This window comes from Lupinus angustifolius, chromosome LG11 (assembly GCF_001865875.1).
Source record: "Lupinus angustifolius cultivar Tanjil chromosome LG11, LupAngTanjil_v1.0, whole genome shotgun sequence".
NCBI classification, from domain to species: domain Eukaryota; kingdom Viridiplantae; phylum Streptophyta; class Magnoliopsida; order Fabales; family Fabaceae; genus Lupinus; species Lupinus angustifolius.
In genome coordinates, this window is record NC_032019.1 from 5,695,690 (window position 1) to 5,712,884 (window position 17,195).

Below are 17,195 nucleotides of genomic sequence, written 5' to 3' on the forward strand. Positions count from 1 at the left end.
AAAGAGCCTCAAGCTTAGCCAAGAAATATGTTACAAAGTTGGCTTCCGGAGGAACAACATGGACATGAACCACCTATATACAGCAATTACCTTATGAATCATATGCACCACAACTGAAAGATTTTGAAACAAAACCTCCAAGTCTCCATTCATAATTTAGACAACCTCTAAACTGTTAATGATTTACTCTAAAATAAACTTAGCACGATTCGGGTTTGCTAAAATCTGCAAACCCGTATGGTGAGTTCATTTTAGAGTAAATTATCATTTCCAATCACGGCCGATAGTGTTATAAGTAGTGTCTTAGAAAAAATTAATCATCAATTATGTTTTAAACTAATTATTGTGGTAACATCTATAAATGATTCAAATTTTTGTAAGTCAATAGATAAGGCTATTCATCTTTGTATGAATGGATTAAAATACTCTTTATTTGATTCATGTTAGGCATATATTTACCGTCCATTTTCTTACAAGTATGTTCTAATTGCTTCTTAATTAGACTAGAGATCTACTCATAATGATGAAGATATCTGATCCAAATATTATATGTGGTTTTAGTTCGGTTTGGATCAGTTTTTTTATATAAAATAATGAAATTGTATTTACACTCAAAACTCATAAAATGACTAAATATTAAACATAAAACAATAATAAAAATAGTGTTCAACAACATTAAAATAAGTGCAACAATAATATAAGTAAACAACACCATAAAATAGTAATAAACAGTAAGACAGTAATAACAAAAGCAAAAAATGGCAACAACAACAAGACATCAATTATAACAAGATAGCAAAACAATAAGATATCAACAACAACAATACTAGCACCTACAACGTAATTTTAACGGTTAGAGTGTTGCACAACAATAATATTTCCACAACAAAAAAATTGATAATAAATCACCTAATCATAATCTACACATGAATCTTCTTTATTTAATTAGGTTGTGAGATTGATTTAAATTCTAAAAAAATGTATCAAATATAACTAAGATGATTTAAAACATAGCAATATATATATATATATATATATATATATATATATATATATATATATATATATATATATATATATATATATATATATATATATATATATATATATATATATATATATATATATATATATATATATATATATATATATATATATATATATATATATATATATATATATATATTGCTATGTTTTAAATCATCTTAGTTATATTTGATACATTTTTTTAGAATTTAAATCAATCTCACAACCTAATTAAATAAAGAAGATTCATGTGTAGATTATGATTAGGTGATTTATTATCAATTTTTTTGTTGTGGAAATATTATTGTTGTGCAACACTCTAACCGTTAAAATTACGTTGTAGGTGCTAGTATTGTTGTTGTTGATATCTTATTGTTTTGCTATCTTGTTATAATTGATGTCTTGTTGTTGTTGCCATTTTTTGCTTTTGTTATTACTGTCTTACTGTTTATTACTATTTTATGGTGTTGTTTACTTATATTATTGTTGCACTTATTTTAATGTTGTTGAACACTATTTTTATTATTGTTTTATGTTTAATATTTAGTCATTTTATGAGTTTTGAGTGTAAATACAATTTCATTATTTTATATAAAAAAACTGATCCAAACCGAACTAAAACCACATATAATATTTGGATCAGATATCTTCATCATTATGAGTAGATCTCTAGTCTAATTAAGAAGCAATTAGAACATACTTGTAAGAAAATGGACGGTAAATATATGCCTAACATGAATCAAATAAAGAGTATTTTAATCCATTCATACAAAGATGAATAGCCTTATCTATTGACTTACAAAAATTTGAATCATTTATAGATGTTACCACAATAATTAGTTTAAAACATAATTGATGATTAATTTTTTCTAAGACACTACTTATAACACTATCGGCCGTGATTGGAAATGATAATTTACTCTAAAATGAACTCACCATACGGGTTTGCAGATTTTAGCAAACCCGAATCGTGCTAAGTTTATTTTAGAGTAAATCATTAACAGTTTAGAGGTTGTCTAAATTATGAATGGAGACTTGGAGGTTTTGTTTCAAAATCTTTCAGTTGTGGTGCATATGATTCATAAGGTAATTGCTGTATATAGGTGGTTCATGTCCATGTTGTTCCTCCGGAAGCCAACTTTGTAACATATTTCTTGGCTAAGCTTGAGGCTCTTTTGATAACCCTAATTCTTGTGCTGGAATTATTAATTCTTGATCTTTCTCTTTACTTTTGTTCTTTTTATTTCCAATGTACCAGAAAGAATGGTACAATTTTGGAGTTAGGACTTAAGATTAAGTTTGGAAGATATTTAAAAGTATTACACACTTAAATTTTACATACTATTTCAGTATGGTATGGATCAATCTGGATCCAAGAAGTGAAACCAAAATCCGGATCAGTACGATCCAAACACATTGCAATTTTGGTATATTTTAGATCGGTCTTCGGTTTTATTTTTGGACCGGTTTAGATTTGAACACATCTGGTAAACCATAACTATAAAAATTAAAACAAAAAACATGTTTCTTTCTGAGATAACAAAATTGTTAAAATTCTCAAATGATGTAAATTTGTTGAATAATATTTCCAAGTATCCACAAAATCTCGCCAAGCAAAAACAAACCCTGGTAATCACGTTTGCTAAATTGCCATTTGCATGGGAGACAAAAATTCCAAGCCCCATTCTCCCATTTAAACAACTATCTCCCATTAATTACAGAACAGCAAGTCTAAATTGAAATTCTACTTATTTATTGTAAACCACCCTCATCTCATCCACACCTTAGTTCATAATTGCTAGCACTCCTACTTAATGTTTTTGGGTACAAGATATTCCCTTACCTTTTTTTCTCAATGAATTAATCCATTTTTTATTTGTGTTTGTCCATCCCAATAAGTGTCACTCACATAAATTGAACATTTGACATTGAAATCCAATGAAGCCTTACACCACTAAATCAACTCCTTATTAATCACTCATACTTAAATTAATAAAGTGTATCATAAATCTCAAGATTTATCCTTAAATGAACCCACAACCTATCAAAAACACTCCCCTCCCCCCATTTCCCACTATTTCTTATTCTCTCCTAGCTTTTGGACCTTTGTTGCAAAAACACTATTTATCTTGTGGGACAAACGTCTTTGGGTTTGTATTAGTAAACCAAGCATTGTGATGTTCAGAAAATCAGACACACCAGGAACAAATATCATTCCTGATGCTTATACTTATAGGTTTTGAGTTTGAGAGGAAGAGACAATGAAACTAGTAGTAGGATTGCCTTATATTTTATGATATTCTACTTCACCTCCACTCCAAGCTGTCCCTTTTTATTCTACTACCACAAGTAATTTTGTTTTTTGTTTATCTCAAGTTCACCTTTATTCAAGTTATTTTAATTTTTACTTTTTTATAAACAAAATTTCATTTACTTTTATAGTTTAAATTCAATTTTTTGTGATACAGGAATTTTATAAAATATGCCCATATTCTAAAACTAATGAATTTTAGAAATAAGATTAGCCAAGTTTCAATAAGCATATTATTTTTTGGGTCTAAACTATAAGTATTTTGTATCCACTAATAATATTATTTTTTGAGTTTGGTTATTATGGACAATAAAACTCTCATACCAATTATTGAAAGTTAGATCCAAGTAGTTGACACTATATATTTCTTTTATTCAAACTAATTTACGTGATAAAATTTCAAAAATCAATTAAAGGGTACTTTAGAAAATATCGGAGGACTACCATGAGTAATGCACAACATACTTACTAATAAAATAATAATTATGTAAAATAATATGCATAGAAGGCTTTAAATATATATAATATTTTATTACATTCTAGACATTAAATTATTTTTAATTTTAATATTAGTCCTATTTTTTATTACAAAATATCAAATTATAAATCATAAAATTAAAAATAATTTAACCAAATCAAATCATCTCCAATTAGTTGATTGGAAACACAACCAAAAGGAAATGTTGAAATGTCCATATCAAACAAATTTTCAACGGTTGGGCCCGACGGAGGAAAAAGAGGCCCAAAAGTTATCTCAAGATTCATTTCAATTCATTTCATTTAATTTCCCTAACAGAGCAATGAAAGCTTAAAACTCTATAAATCTCAGCAACACAACAAAAACCTTAAACGGCGCGCAAAGCTTATCTAAATCATTGAACCCTAAACCCCAAATTGAGCTCACACTCTCTGATGGCAATTTCTCTGCTGAAAACCCCAACCAGTGTGCTTCACAGAAACCACAATCAACTCGCATTTGTCTCCAGAGAGGGTAGAGCAATGAGCTTTGTACCAATTTCGCAGAACAATAACAGAAGATCGCGTTCTTTCCCCATTGTGTCAATGGCAGCCACACCGGTTCAAACTTTTCTTGAAAAGTCTGTGCCTTCGTCACAGAACACTGGCCATCCAATAATGGTGATTGCTCATAATGGGTTTTCGTTTTTGTAGGTTTATGTTTAAGGGAGCGTTTTAAAAAAAAATGTTATTTGGGCATAAAAAAGAAACTTATAACAATAGTTTTTGACTTCATAAGTTTTTTAAGCTCATTTCCATAACTTTATCAATGAACTCTTAAACCTGGTTAAATAAACTTATCATGCAAGTGTTTAATTAACCTGTTTACTTAAACGTGCTTTGATTCAATTGCTATTTTATTTTTTTGTGACCAGCTTATTATTTGGTTTTGCAATGCTCTATGAACCTTATGCTCATGTCCGATTTTGGAATGAGATTGTGTCTCAAGTGTGGTTGGTTTTAATATATTCGAAAATTAAACTCAATGCTAAAGGTTATGACATGAAATCTAATTTCCTAGTTACTTTCAGGTTTATTATATCAAATTCTTCCCTTTTCAGCAGTAGCTGGTTAATCTAATTTCCTGAGTTACTGTATCAACTATTGGTTGAATTTGTATTTGTAGTCAGAGCACCGCTTAGTATCTATATTGATTGATATTATCAATTGCTCATGAAATGGGTGAAATGGGTATAAGCCATATTAGTTTTTTTATTTTAATTAGAAAGAAAATTAATCCTTAAAATTTGGGGCTGATATTTTAATCTTAGTTGATTCTAAGGCCATATAAGAGCTCTTTGTATGTTTACTTATATATGTCTCTTGACGTGCTATACTATGTATCTGTTTCAGCACATAAGTCCTAATCACTTCTACCAATGTCATTCTTCCCTTCTGTTTTCTCCACTTTTTAATCTGTTATTGATGTGTAAGCTTGGACATGTCTACCCTGAGTTTAATGATTTTTATTTATTTAAAGGTCATGTCCGTAGTTGCATATAGGCATAACTGCCAAGTTTTTCTGATTATTGGTATTGTGCATAATGCCTATCTTTATTTTAACACCAATGCTGCCAATCATTGTTATTTTGAAACACTAGTTAGTAGTTATAAATCAGAAAGTAGAGGAGGCATTTAATGTAACTTCATTCTATTAAGGTTAATGCATGTACTGGAAAAATGGGAAAGGCTGTCATTGAAGCAGCACAAGCTGCTGGATTGCATGTTGTTCCTGTGTCATTTGGGCTTGAAGAGGAATCTGGGAAAACTTTTCAGATTGGTGAGATTGAGTTTCTTGTGCATGGTCCTTCTGACAGGGAAAGCGTTCTTGCATCTGTTCTTGATAAATATCCAGATTTGATTGTTGTGGACTACACAGCACCAACTGCAGTAAATGGTATGTATTTTGAAGCATATTTGCTCTCTAGCGGAGACATATAAACCAAAACTTAATATTCACTTGTTTCCATCTTAAATAAGTTAGGAAATCTCACTTGTGATAATTGAAAGAGTAAAGACCAAAAACTTTAAAATCCGTGAGTCATGTTACAAAGTCATAGTTCTTGCATGCTGTAATCACACTTTATCTCAAAATGAATTTCTTTAAAAAAACTTATTGGTATACAACTCTTTACATTTTAAACATAGGAATTGAGGTTATTGCATTTGACATCATAGAATATGTTTGTTGTACGTGACCAATGTATATTATGACTCTGCAAAGCCTGATGTGTCCTGGGCATCCTGGCTATCATGATAGTAACATAATGTGACTTTTGGTTTAATGAAAAATCTTATAGTGTTGGTGTTGTATTAATTCATCTATTAACTAACATTATTTTTTCCTCGTTGTTCTCATACACAGGTAATGCAGAGTTATACTGTAAGCTTGGGGTGCCCTTTGTGATGGGCACCACTGGTGGAGATAGGGAGCTGTTGCGTAAGACTGTTGAAGACGCAAAGGTTTATGCTGTGATATCTCCACAAATGGGAAAACAGGCATGTAATAATTTAAGAGAACGTTGGTCAACTTTTCATGCCTTTTACACCTGTTTTTATGTCATTGTCATGCTGGTATGCGTTTTCCCATTAGGTTGTTGCTTTTCTTGCGGCTATGGAAATTATGGCAGAGCAGTTTCCCGGTGCCTTCTCTGGGTATTCCTTGCAGGTAAAACTTTTGCTACATTGACATTTTGAGACCCAAGGAGGGTTTTTTTTGAGGAACTTAGTTATCCTACTACACTCTTGAATTGTTTCTGCTTTTCTGAGGGATTTTAGGAACTCCTTTATCCTAGTACACCTCTTGAATTTTCTGTTTTATCTAATTAGAAAGTAAAGGATGGGGAAGCAGTCATCCTTTTGCCCCTGGGTTTCGTACGATCACCGAACCTAAAACTCAATAAAATCACAGAAGAGAGTGTTAATCAAACAGAGAGTTTATACAAATAAAATGTCAAGAGTTTTAAATTGCTTGAAATCTAAACAGACCGAGTTGCAAGTAAACGAGTTGCTTCATTGCTTGCAACTTTTATAGTTACAGCACTGGCAATTATGGTTTTTTTTGTTGCACTACCAAGGGTATCACCTCACCCTTTTGGGTAAGGAAACAATCCCTTTCGGGGTGCGTGGCTACCCCTTCTAACAAATGTCGCTCCCAGGAATAGAACCCTTGACCTGTTGGTCATCATGGGGATCTATGGTTGTGGAGATTATTCTCCTGCTGCTTGTAACTTGAAAGAGAAGTTACAGTTATGCTGAGCTAACAGTTGTACTTATTGCCAAGTCAAAAGTGTGCAGAAGTTTTATAACTTGCATATCTTAACACGAGATACCATACCATACCTTATATTACTTTTGGTATGTGATTGAGATACTTTCAAGAGATCCTGTTCTGTAGAGAAGGTCCTGCTTACATAACTGTTAAATGAAAGTGTTAGGTTTCCTATTCCTAAAAATATGCCAATTCACAAACTCTTAATTTTAATGTTTTTCTTTTAATTAAGCTTCTGCTTGACGTGAAATTAAAATCTGATGCACTCTTCCGAGATCATAGGTATTGGAGTCTCATCAGGCCGGCAAAGCTGATGCATCTGGAACTGCCAAGGCTGTGATTTCTTGCTTTGAAAAACTGGGGGTGTCTTTCAATATGGATGAGGTTTGTTAAATCACATTGCATGGTTCTGAGGTCTATTTCTAATCACATGTTAGTTATCATTTCTCTTGTAAGTTTCCTATTCAGTGACTTTGACCGACCACTTAATTTAAGAATTACCAGTTCTTAAATGTCAATGATATTAAGGTTAATGTAGAATCAATTGCCATTTGCCATGCATAGCATCATGTTAGCTCACACTGTGCATTGAAATAAAAATTACCAACTTGTTGTAATTCTGGTCTTTATACAGATTGCACTATTCTGGAATTTGTATTAGAAAAAAAGAGAGAAATCTAAGTGGATATTTTTTCTTTTTTCCCAATGAATTTTGTTAGATACAATTGATCAGGGATCCCAAGCAACAACTTGAAATGGTCGGCGTCCCGGAGGAGCACTTGGCTGGTCATGCATTCCATATGTATCATTTGACATCACCTGACGAAACGTAAAGACTAAACGCCTTCATTTCATTATCATTTTTTCATATGTTGAGTTTTTTCTTGTCAGTTCCCACTGAAGTATTCTTCATTCTTATGATCTGTTTCTTTTAAAAAAACATTGCAGAGTTTCATTTGAATTCCAACATAATGTTTGTGGTAGATCAATCTATGCAGAAGGCACTGTTGATGCTGCACTTTTCTTAGCTAAGAAGGTGCTAATACTTACATTTAATGCATCCCTTGTCATCAGATTGTCTTCTTAACCTTTAATTAGGAGTGCTCTTCCATTTTAAGAACCATAAATACTTGGTGTTGTTCATCAGCACCCGAGACTGGATTCCTCATTCTTCATTCTGTCATTCTGATTGTTGCATTACTGATTATCTTTTTTAAAATAGTTTCAACAAGTAATGCATTACTGAGATCATGCCAAAGCTCTTAGCCCAAAGAAAGTGATGTTATACCCAGAAGTTTTTTAAGTTTCTGATGGTATATAATTACAGATGACATTCTACCTATCATGACATATAATACTTTAACCAATCATTACTTACAAATTATTACTGTGAAATTGTTACACATGCAGATTGAATCAAAGGATCAGAAGAGAATATACAATATGATCGATGTCCTGCGAGAGGGTAACATGCGATGAAATTTATGGAATCTGGAGGCAGGATGTCAATTCCACAACTTGGTTATAGAGGTGTGACATTCTGGTTTATGAGAGCTGAGCCTTTTTCATCTTAAGTTCAGTGTTCTCTGTTAAGTTGAGGAAAGCTTAGCGAGTGTATTATGTATTATTAGTAAGTAGTTAATGGTCCAAAAATGTGGAATCACATAATTTTATGGATCAACTTGTACCACATTTTTGTTTACTTTCTTAGCATTTATTAATAATGTCATATCGCAACTGTTTTTCTTTTTCTCATTTGTTTTATATATTCTTTTACTCGTTAGTGTTGCACTAATGAAATTGAACCCTTGTTTTCACTATGTTGTTTGTTGATTCATATAGATTAATTTGGAAAATAGGAGCTAAAAGAGCTTTCCCCTAATAGGTCTACCGGACTCAACTTTAGGAAAACAAAGCACTTTCAAGTTCTAATCACAAGGATATCAAACTAGAAAATACTAGAAATTTAGAACGTCCCTGAGAGCGATATTGTTGGGAGGGAAATTAGTTCCTTACTCAAAAAGTGAGAGTATACTTTTGGTAGTATAAAAAAAGTCTTTTAACTCATCCAAGAACATTAATTATTTGTGAAGGGGCAAAAAAGACTGATCTTATTGAAGTATAGTGACAAAATTGTTAGATCATCACTAAATCACTATTTTTTTGAAGACTAAATCATGGACAAAGTCAATTGAACTATAAAAAATAGTTGAAGGTAAAAAAAGTTAGTTGATGCAACAATTGTTGTAGTAATTTTTAACCTCATGCATTCTCCCACGTGAAGTAAGCTATGAAAGATCACTGTGGGTAGCATTCTCGGATCTACAACAACCCCGTGCTGTTTAATCTATCTTTATGGATTAGCCATTAAGTTTAATTGTAACAATTCATTCCATTTCAATACAATTTCATTTTCTTCCATTTCACTTTCACATCAAATCCAAATCTAGATCCAAATGCATTGCAAAATCCTTCAAATTCAATTCTCCACAACACCATGATCATTACCTTTATCAAATCATTGTGAAACTCAGGCAAATTTTCTCCTTCGGCAATTCACGGACATGACCTACATCACATTCTTCGCACAACACTCCACATCTCCTCTTAATCGGCGATAAAACCAAAGTCATCAACCTTGTCTTCCCAGTTGTGAAGCGCAAAATCATTCTCAAGGAACATGTAGAAAACGTTACATAGTTTACTAGAGAAATTGAAGGTTTTATGACAAGTAGGACTAAACCATATAGTGCTCATGATGTTGAAAAGAGAGCAAATGAAGCTCTTCAAGTAACCTAGCTAGGGTTTCAAATCCCAAACATATCAAGATTCATATTCCTTTCACAACATGAATGTCAAAAGGTATTGGTAACCATGCATGCCATAAGCCACATCATGAAGAAATGCTTACATAAAGTCTTGAATACCTTTATTCAGTTACTATTAGAAGGTTAACACACTCTTTAATACACACCAATTGTAAAACAGTTCAATAACCTTTATCTAAAGTCTATACTAACTCTTCAATTTACAACCTTTTAAGGTCAAATCTAATAGAATACATAGTTTACGTCCTACGAAATTGAAAACCAAATAATTAGTTCTGGTATAGATGGATATAGATTCTAAAATTCAGCTGATCCATCCCTCTGAAAACTGTTAGCAGTAATTTTGGGTCTGTAATATGCCAAACTACGTAATCAGCTAGTACAATTACCGATTTAACCAGCTGCAACAGCATTAGGTCTACGATTATCCAGTAGTTGATACAGCTTGGCCCCAGATTTAGGTTTGTTCTCACCAAAATCATTCTCATCCTCCGTTGCAGTTCTATCGTCGGAACCCGAATTATTAACTCTTGATAGTAAGTTTTCTGTACTTATAGGTATTGTCCTCTGGATGTTATTGCTGTTCAAAATGATCTCATCTGCTTGCCCCACTTGAACATTTTTCAGTTTTTCCTGGGTCATAATCAATTAAGTACTCAGTGTCATAGAATACCTATAAAATGGCAGGGTATAGATGAATATTATGCAAACAGTACCATCATTGTAGCATTTTCCACCCTCAGTTTCTCAGAACTTTCAGCCAGATGATTTATTTCTGATTTCAGTGATACATTCTCAGCAGTCAAGTTATCAACTTTTCGAGCTAACTCTTCAGCCTCAGCCTGAAGAGAGGAAATATAATTCATTAGTCATAAACTTTCCTTTCATCAGATTAGCCTTTTCGTTATTAAGGCTACATGGACATGCAACAAATGTTCAAGCATGTGATTGTAAAGAAAGTTGTGTTTTTTTATCAGACAGCTAAAAAAAAGCAAAAATGTTTACTAGTCTATGAAATAAAACTGCAACAATTTATACCTGCTTCCTTAGTCTGGACCTTCTAGCAGATTCACGGTTTGATTGTTTCCTCCTCTCACGTTTCAGTTCACGCTCATTCTAAGGAATTCAAACATACCAACAGAAATTAATTAATTGTCACCAAAAGCTAAGAATTTTTTGCTATTGTTTTAACATATTTCACACGCATTTCTAATGTACAAGATATGATCTGAACCATTTAGGATGAAATACCTGTAAACAAGCTTCAAGAGGCAAAACTTCACAAGGCTGTGGGGCTCTTGTGGAATTTGCCTTAAAATTAACAGCTGAAGGGTTCCTCAGCTCCAGTGCCGTGGTCATACCTGAAGAAACTGTGGGTCCAACTAATTTTCCTGCAAAACTGGTTGGCGTAACTGGCATCACCTTAAGGGAAGGAGTTTCTTTGGAAACTGGATTATCTTGCATCTCAGTTTTTCCTTCTCCATCTGCTTGTACAGTCGTAAAATTTATATCCATCAGATAAATATTACATTCTGAAAGTGTGAACTTGATTTGATTAATGATTGCATGCATAGGACATCAATAACTTGATTGTATTAAGTATTAAAACCAGGTAAAAGCTCATGTTTGTATCACACATTTTTCAAACTAATCATAAGGGTAAAAACTTGAGTAGTTTCACCTTACTGTGCATAAATAATAGGATAGCATACAACTTATCAAGACCATACTCAATGAACAGGTTGACACCAAGCGAACACTGATAATAAAAGAAGCGTAATTATCAAGAAAATTTACGTTGTTCCTCAAGATATGACACTTAGTGAAGAATAGAGTCATACCAGTGGTTGGTGTTTCCTCACGGCTTCTTTTCCTTGATTGATTAGCCTGAGATATATTGACAAACATCATAGTTTAGATAGTGCTCATGATCCATAAAATGCAAAGGGGAAAATGCTAATGGTAAGAAAATCCTGACCCCAGAAGTGTTGCCATCACTTCCATCACTCGAACCCTCAGTATCCACACTGACAATGACATCATAAAGTTGTTCCGTTATCAACATGAAATATAGAGGATAAGCAATTCAAGGACCAATCTCCAATACGGGGGGAAGGAAGCAGAGTTCATTCTGACAACAATCATATAAAAAGAAAACAGATCATCAAACCTTTGTGACAGCCTGTTTTCAGCTCCACGTCCTGCACTCCCAGCATTGTCATTTCCTATTGACATTGCAAGCCCATCAAACCCTTTCAGTTTCTTCATTAAACCCTTATCAGTATTTCCGGAAAATTTGGTTGGTGTCTCAATGCTTGAAGGAGTTCCAGCCTGCATTTTTTTCCCAAGTCAGACACATCATAACTAAGAATTCCAGGAACCAAAAGAGTAGGAAGAGATCTAAGAAAAAATCAAAACGTACAGCAGGTGAAGATGAAACGCCTTGGCCATGTGAATGTGGCCCCTATATATTAACAATATTATTCATGAGTAGATGAAAAGATTGCTACTGATAACAATAGCAGTTATGATATAATCACAAGAGTTTGTTACATTTTGGACACAAAAAACTGGAGAGATTAATGACAGCAGAAAAAACATCCTGGTATAAATAACTTCAGAATTACTTATGACCAATAGAAAGAAAGGAATCACAACTCAGCGTATTCCTAACCTTTTATGGTCCATTCATAAACTATACAATGCTTAAATCAAACAATTCATGGTCCAAAAACAATAAACAAAAGTTGCAATAACTATAAAAAAAATACAATAATGTAGACTTACCATAGCAACCGCAGGGTGAGTATAAACCCCTCCATGAGGATAAATTGCTGCATAAGGGGGCCCATATGGTGACATCATAGGCTGCAAGAAACAATTTGGTAGATTGTTCATCCTTGACATCTAGTATATATAACACTACAACCAAAGAAACAGATAATGATGTAACAAAGTAAACGATTTTTCAGGGCACTACCTGTGGTGGAGCCCACATGTATGGGTGAGGAGCATGACCAGAAGCCATATCCGGGTTATAATATGGTGGCATGCTGAATCTTGGGCCATAATATGCCTGAAGATATAATAAACACTTCAAATCATCATAAGCATTTTTAGTGGGCAACTATTTTCAAAAGAGAAAACACCCCAGGGCAAATGTAAATCCCATTAGAGATATTCTTAGCCCAATTGAGTATAAAACTACTAGCAACATGGTGCAGAATTTCAGCATGATATTAAATTAGGGGGTTAATGTTTAGAGTTAATTACACTGACACCCCCTGAGTTTTAGTGAAATTACACAAATCACCCCTCACTTTTCTAAACCTACACAAACCTCCCATAGTTTTTATACTTTTCATTACACTGACTACCCCGCATGATAAATAAGTGTAATATTTTTAACAAAAAAATGTGATAAATGCAATTAAGTTAAACAAAATATGGTATATTATGAGGAAAAATCCAAATAATATACAAATCAATGTATCTTTATTATTTTTGGTTATAAAATGCATCAACAATTCTAAAGAAATATTGTTTAAATTGCTCTTATACTATATCGTAACGAACCAAAAATAATAAAGAGGTATCGACTCATATATTATTTGGACTTGTCTCCACATTATACCATGTTTTGTTTAACTTAATTGCATTTATCATATTTTTTGTTTAAAAAATTACACTTATTTCTCATGCAGGGGTGGTCAGTGTAATGAAAGTATAAAAATTAGTGGGGTCTGTATAGGTGTAGAAAAGTGAGGGGTGGTTTGTGTAATTTCGCTAAAACTCAGGGGGTGTCGGTGTAATTTACTCTGATATTTATAGCAACTCATGATGTTCAGAATAAGTAATACAATGCACCATTGGCAGCACAGTATACCTGATAGGTTCTATACAGGAAAAAATATTTGATAATTCACATAAGGGATCAAAACAAATAGTTTTCAATAGATCATTGGTTCAATCATAGGTCAAAATGGAAATACATGGACACTATTTTGTGAATAACAGGTAGCTGATGTTTGCCAAGGGTATGCAGAAGCAGATTACTAACATTTCTCAGCAGTTATTTACATTATAGTGAATTTGTCTAACAGAAAGTAGAATGGAAACTTCAGACATTAAGGGTCTGTTTGCGAGTTTGTTTTTAGAGGAGAGGAAATGAGAAGGGAAGGCTTGAGAGCCATCTCACGGGTGTATTTCATGGCTCTAAAGGCTTTCCCTTTCCTCTGTTATCCTTCAAAAACCAACTCGCAAGCAAACCCTTAGATACAAAGGAAGCGAAAGGAAAAGGAATGTAACCTGCATGGCAGCCCAATCGGGATAGACATGAACACCAGGCTGGTTGGCCTGATTAGCCTGACCCTGTTCACAAGGTAAGAAAAATAGTATTTAGGCACATGCTTTTAAAATGTTTCCATACAAACTAAAACACTGTTCTCAGCTTAAATTGTTACCAGTGAAGAAGGCTTTTCAGTCTTCACGGATTTCTCTTCCTCCTTGTTTCCCATGAATCAACTGCAAAATTCATAAACCAGGATTTATGCAATTCAAAACATGCACACACAGAATCCTGGGTAGAAACAAGCACAATATATCTTTTGATATAAAAATTATACAGAGATTATAAGGGCAGGTAAAAAAATAGTAAAAGGAAAAGTATTCCAATAGTTTTACATTGAAGCTACTATTCATCAAACTCAGATGCAAAATGAAAAACATCATCACATCAAAGATGTGAGAAATTCTTGGCTTCTAGCAACAGTGTAATAACAGTGACAGATTTGGCTAACTAGGTTAATAATTCCTTAGCAAAACAAAAACAGATTCCACACTATGACCTTGTAAGCTACTATAGAAATGGCATGAAATGATACAAAGATGACATCTTTTCTTGGTAAGTACCACAGACAAAATGAAATCAAAGACATAAAACCCAGTTTATGACAGAAGGGTCAATTTTGTCTTTTTGGTAACAAGCAAGATAGAAAATGATGGACACAAACCAAACAGAGAGAATGACATTTAGAAAATCAAATTCAACAGCACAATCCGAGAACTTAATGACAAAAAAGCCTTCCAAAAAGTTTTTTTCACTGTCACATGGTGAGAGACAGAACAATTGAAATGCCTCAATTTGCTACCTCATCCTCTATAGAATAAAATTTAAAGGTATTAATCCTAATCCTATACCCCTTTATTCATTTTCAGCTATTTGATATGGGAAAAATAAATTAAATATAAAAATATCACATAAAAATCCAAAATGGAATGAAGACCCTTGCCCAATCAAATCAAACATAGAAAAACAAACAAACTCATAGAATTCAATACATAAAGTATGAGATCAAGGGAACTATTAGCTCTAATCTCTTTCTTCAGTTAGCTAGAAATATATAACAACCAAAAGGAAAAGAATAACTGACAACGCAACACAATAAATAAATAAATTATACTACGCTTCAGTTTCGATGTTTTAAAAATAACCAGACCCAGAGACAAAATAAAAAACAAAATCAAATCTTTATGAGGTTTACTCCAAATTTTAACAAAATTCAACGTACCTGACAAATACCCAACTCTTCTACAAAAAAACCTGAGAAAAAAAGGGTCAATAACAAATCCAAGTAGCTTAAATTATCCTGAAATTAAAGTTTTGAAGAGGAAAGAGGTTATGTGAGAGAGAGAGAAGGGTGATGTTGTGGTGAAGAAGAAAGAAGAAGAGAGAAGGAAGAGAATTCCACGTCACAAACACGTGTCTTATGTAGAGTTGGCGTATATGGTATGACGTATATACGGTTGGGAGCGTATATCTACGATGGGGACTGTGTTGGTTGTTGAGCTGGCCATTTGTTTTTTCCATCATCATCAACCGTACACGTAGCCAACCACTGTAGCGGAAATAGAAAATAATAATAATAATTCAAACTCAGAATAATAATAATAACACTACACTAAAAAGTAAAAACATATCGGTCAAGTAATATATCGTCCTATTAGATTTTTAGAATGACAGAAAACTTAAATTTGATATTTTTTGGAATTGATAATGAGTGAAATATATAAGATCAAGTACTCAAACAAACTTGCATCAAATCAAATTTAACAAATTGAAATAAAAATAAAATCTTCATTCAGCAATATAAAAGATTTATGTTCATCACTCCTACCTTCAACTCTAAATTATCGTCTGGTTCTCCTAGTGGAATTACCATATAATACCCAACATGCCTTGTAGCTACAAAGTAACTTACCAAAGTTATATAATCAAGTAATTTAAAATTTTACTCTGAATGGACAATATTGTAGCCAGTTCATTTAATTTATCTTAGTTGATCAGAGATATAGGTTAATCCATCTTAACTTAGGGAAATTTATTTCAATGATTACCATAATGCTGTCAATAATATAGCTATTCCTCAATGACTTTGGTTGTTTCTTTGATATGGATTTATCCAACATGCAATCTTTGGAGGAGACAAACATAAATTGGTTTCTCAAATTATCTCTCGTATCAATAAAAACTGTAAGTTAATTACAAAATTAAATATTTATTATTTTTATTTTGTTATTGTTGGTACGAGATATGATTTAGATGATTTTTGTTCCAATTTAACAAGAGTTGGTTAATTGTTTGGGTTGGGAATTTGCGGGAATTGCAACAAATGACAGAGTAGAATGAGAAAATAGGCATATTGGGTATTATGAGAATGTCAATTCAGGTTGGAATTAAAGACATTGTTGAGTTGCACCAATAAATCAATAATAAAGACATTGGGGAGATCTTCATAAATTTTGTTAATTTATTTAAATATTCTAAAAATTATCCATGTATTGACGAATTTTAATGTGCTGCTATATGGCAAATAAGTTATGGCAAATGGGTGTACCCGTGTTAGGATAGAGCCTACAGAATTTTTCCTCACTTTTAACATTATTGATGTTCTGCACCTAAAATTATAAAGACAATGTAATCAAAGTGATAATTTTTTTTTCTTGCTCTGCATAATTTTGTTTTGTTGATAAGGATCAAGCTCAAAGCAAACAACAATTGGGTACCGATTATTTGTGTTAATTTTTTTTGGTACTATTAATAATATCATTTCATTTTTTGATAAGGAATTAATCCCTTTGGGATGCATGATTATTCATTCCTACAAATGTCACTCATAAGAATCAAATCTTTGTCCTTTTAATCATTCTGAGGTCTACCAGGTCTTACATCACTATATCATCG

The 17,195-nt window shown here is 32.6% G+C and overlaps 2 protein-coding genes across 4 annotated transcripts; one reads left to right on the top strand and one right to left on the bottom strand.

Moving 5' to 3' along the window:
- LOC109359974 (4-hydroxy-tetrahydrodipicolinate reductase 2, chloroplastic-like) lies at positions 4,127-8,876 on the top strand. Its single transcript, XM_019604677.1, has 8 exons — positions 4,127-4,474; positions 5,513-5,750; positions 6,219-6,352; positions 6,447-6,521; positions 7,407-7,508; positions 7,844-7,953; positions 8,073-8,160; positions 8,535-8,876. Exons 1-8 carry the CDS (start codon positions 4,250-4,252, stop codon positions 8,601-8,603), a joined length of 1,041 nt encoding a protein of 346 aa, XP_019460222.1. The 5' UTR covers positions 4,127-4,249; the 3' UTR covers positions 8,604-8,876.
- Positions 10,026-15,775, bottom strand: LOC109359975 (common plant regulatory factor 1-like). Of its 3 annotated transcripts, none has more exons than XM_019604680.1 (13): positions 15,523-15,775; positions 14,416-14,476; positions 14,261-14,323; positions 12,939-13,028; positions 12,740-12,823; positions 12,375-12,416; positions 12,123-12,283; positions 11,931-11,979; positions 11,794-11,839; positions 11,204-11,436; positions 10,991-11,068; positions 10,669-10,794; positions 10,026-10,585 (listed from the first exon to the last, which is right to left on the bottom strand). In XM_019604680.1, the coding sequence occupies exons 2-13, from the start codon at positions 14,467-14,469 to the stop codon at positions 10,346-10,348; spliced, it is 1,266 nt and encodes a 421-aa protein (XP_019460225.1). In that variant the 5' UTR covers positions 14,470-14,476; positions 15,523-15,775; the 3' UTR covers positions 10,026-10,345. The 3 variants fall into 3 exon arrangements, with proteins under 3 accessions (XP_019460225.1, XP_019460223.1, XP_019460226.1); XM_019604678.1 differs by having other exon boundaries at positions 12,740-12,820; positions 12,933-13,028; positions 15,523-15,771; XM_019604681.1 differs by lacking the exon at positions 12,375-12,416 and having other exon boundaries at positions 12,740-12,820; positions 12,933-13,028; positions 15,523-15,773.

What these genes read in the sequence shown, in the direction of transcription:
- LOC109359974 (XM_019604677.1), top strand. Translation starts at nt 4,250, where the DNA reads ATGGCAATTTCTCTGCTGAAAACCCCAACCAGTGTGCTTCACAGAAAC. An exon ending in ACACTGGCCATCCAATAATG is followed by an intron (nt 4,475 to 5,512) that starts GTGATTGCTCAT and finishes CATTCTATTAAG; the next exon opens with GTTAATGCATGTACTGGAAA. An exon ending in CTCCACAAATGGGAAAACAG is followed by an intron (nt 6,353 to 6,446) that starts GCATGTAATAAT and finishes TTTTCCCATTAG; the next exon opens with GTTGTTGCTTTTCTTGCGGC.
- LOC109359975 (XM_019604678.1), bottom strand. Translation starts at nt 14,469, where the DNA reads ATGGGAAACAAGGAGGAAGAGAAATCCGTGAAGACTGAAAAGCCTTCT. An exon ending in CTGAAAAGCCTTCTTCACTG is followed by an intron (nt 14,324 to 14,415) that starts GTAACAATTTAA and finishes CCTTGTGAACAG; the next exon opens with GGTCAGGCTAATCAGGCCAA. An exon ending in TGGAAAATGCTACAATGATG is followed by an intron (nt 10,586 to 10,668) that starts GTACTGTTTGCA and finishes ATTATGACCCAG; the next exon opens with GAAAAACTGAAAAATGTTCA.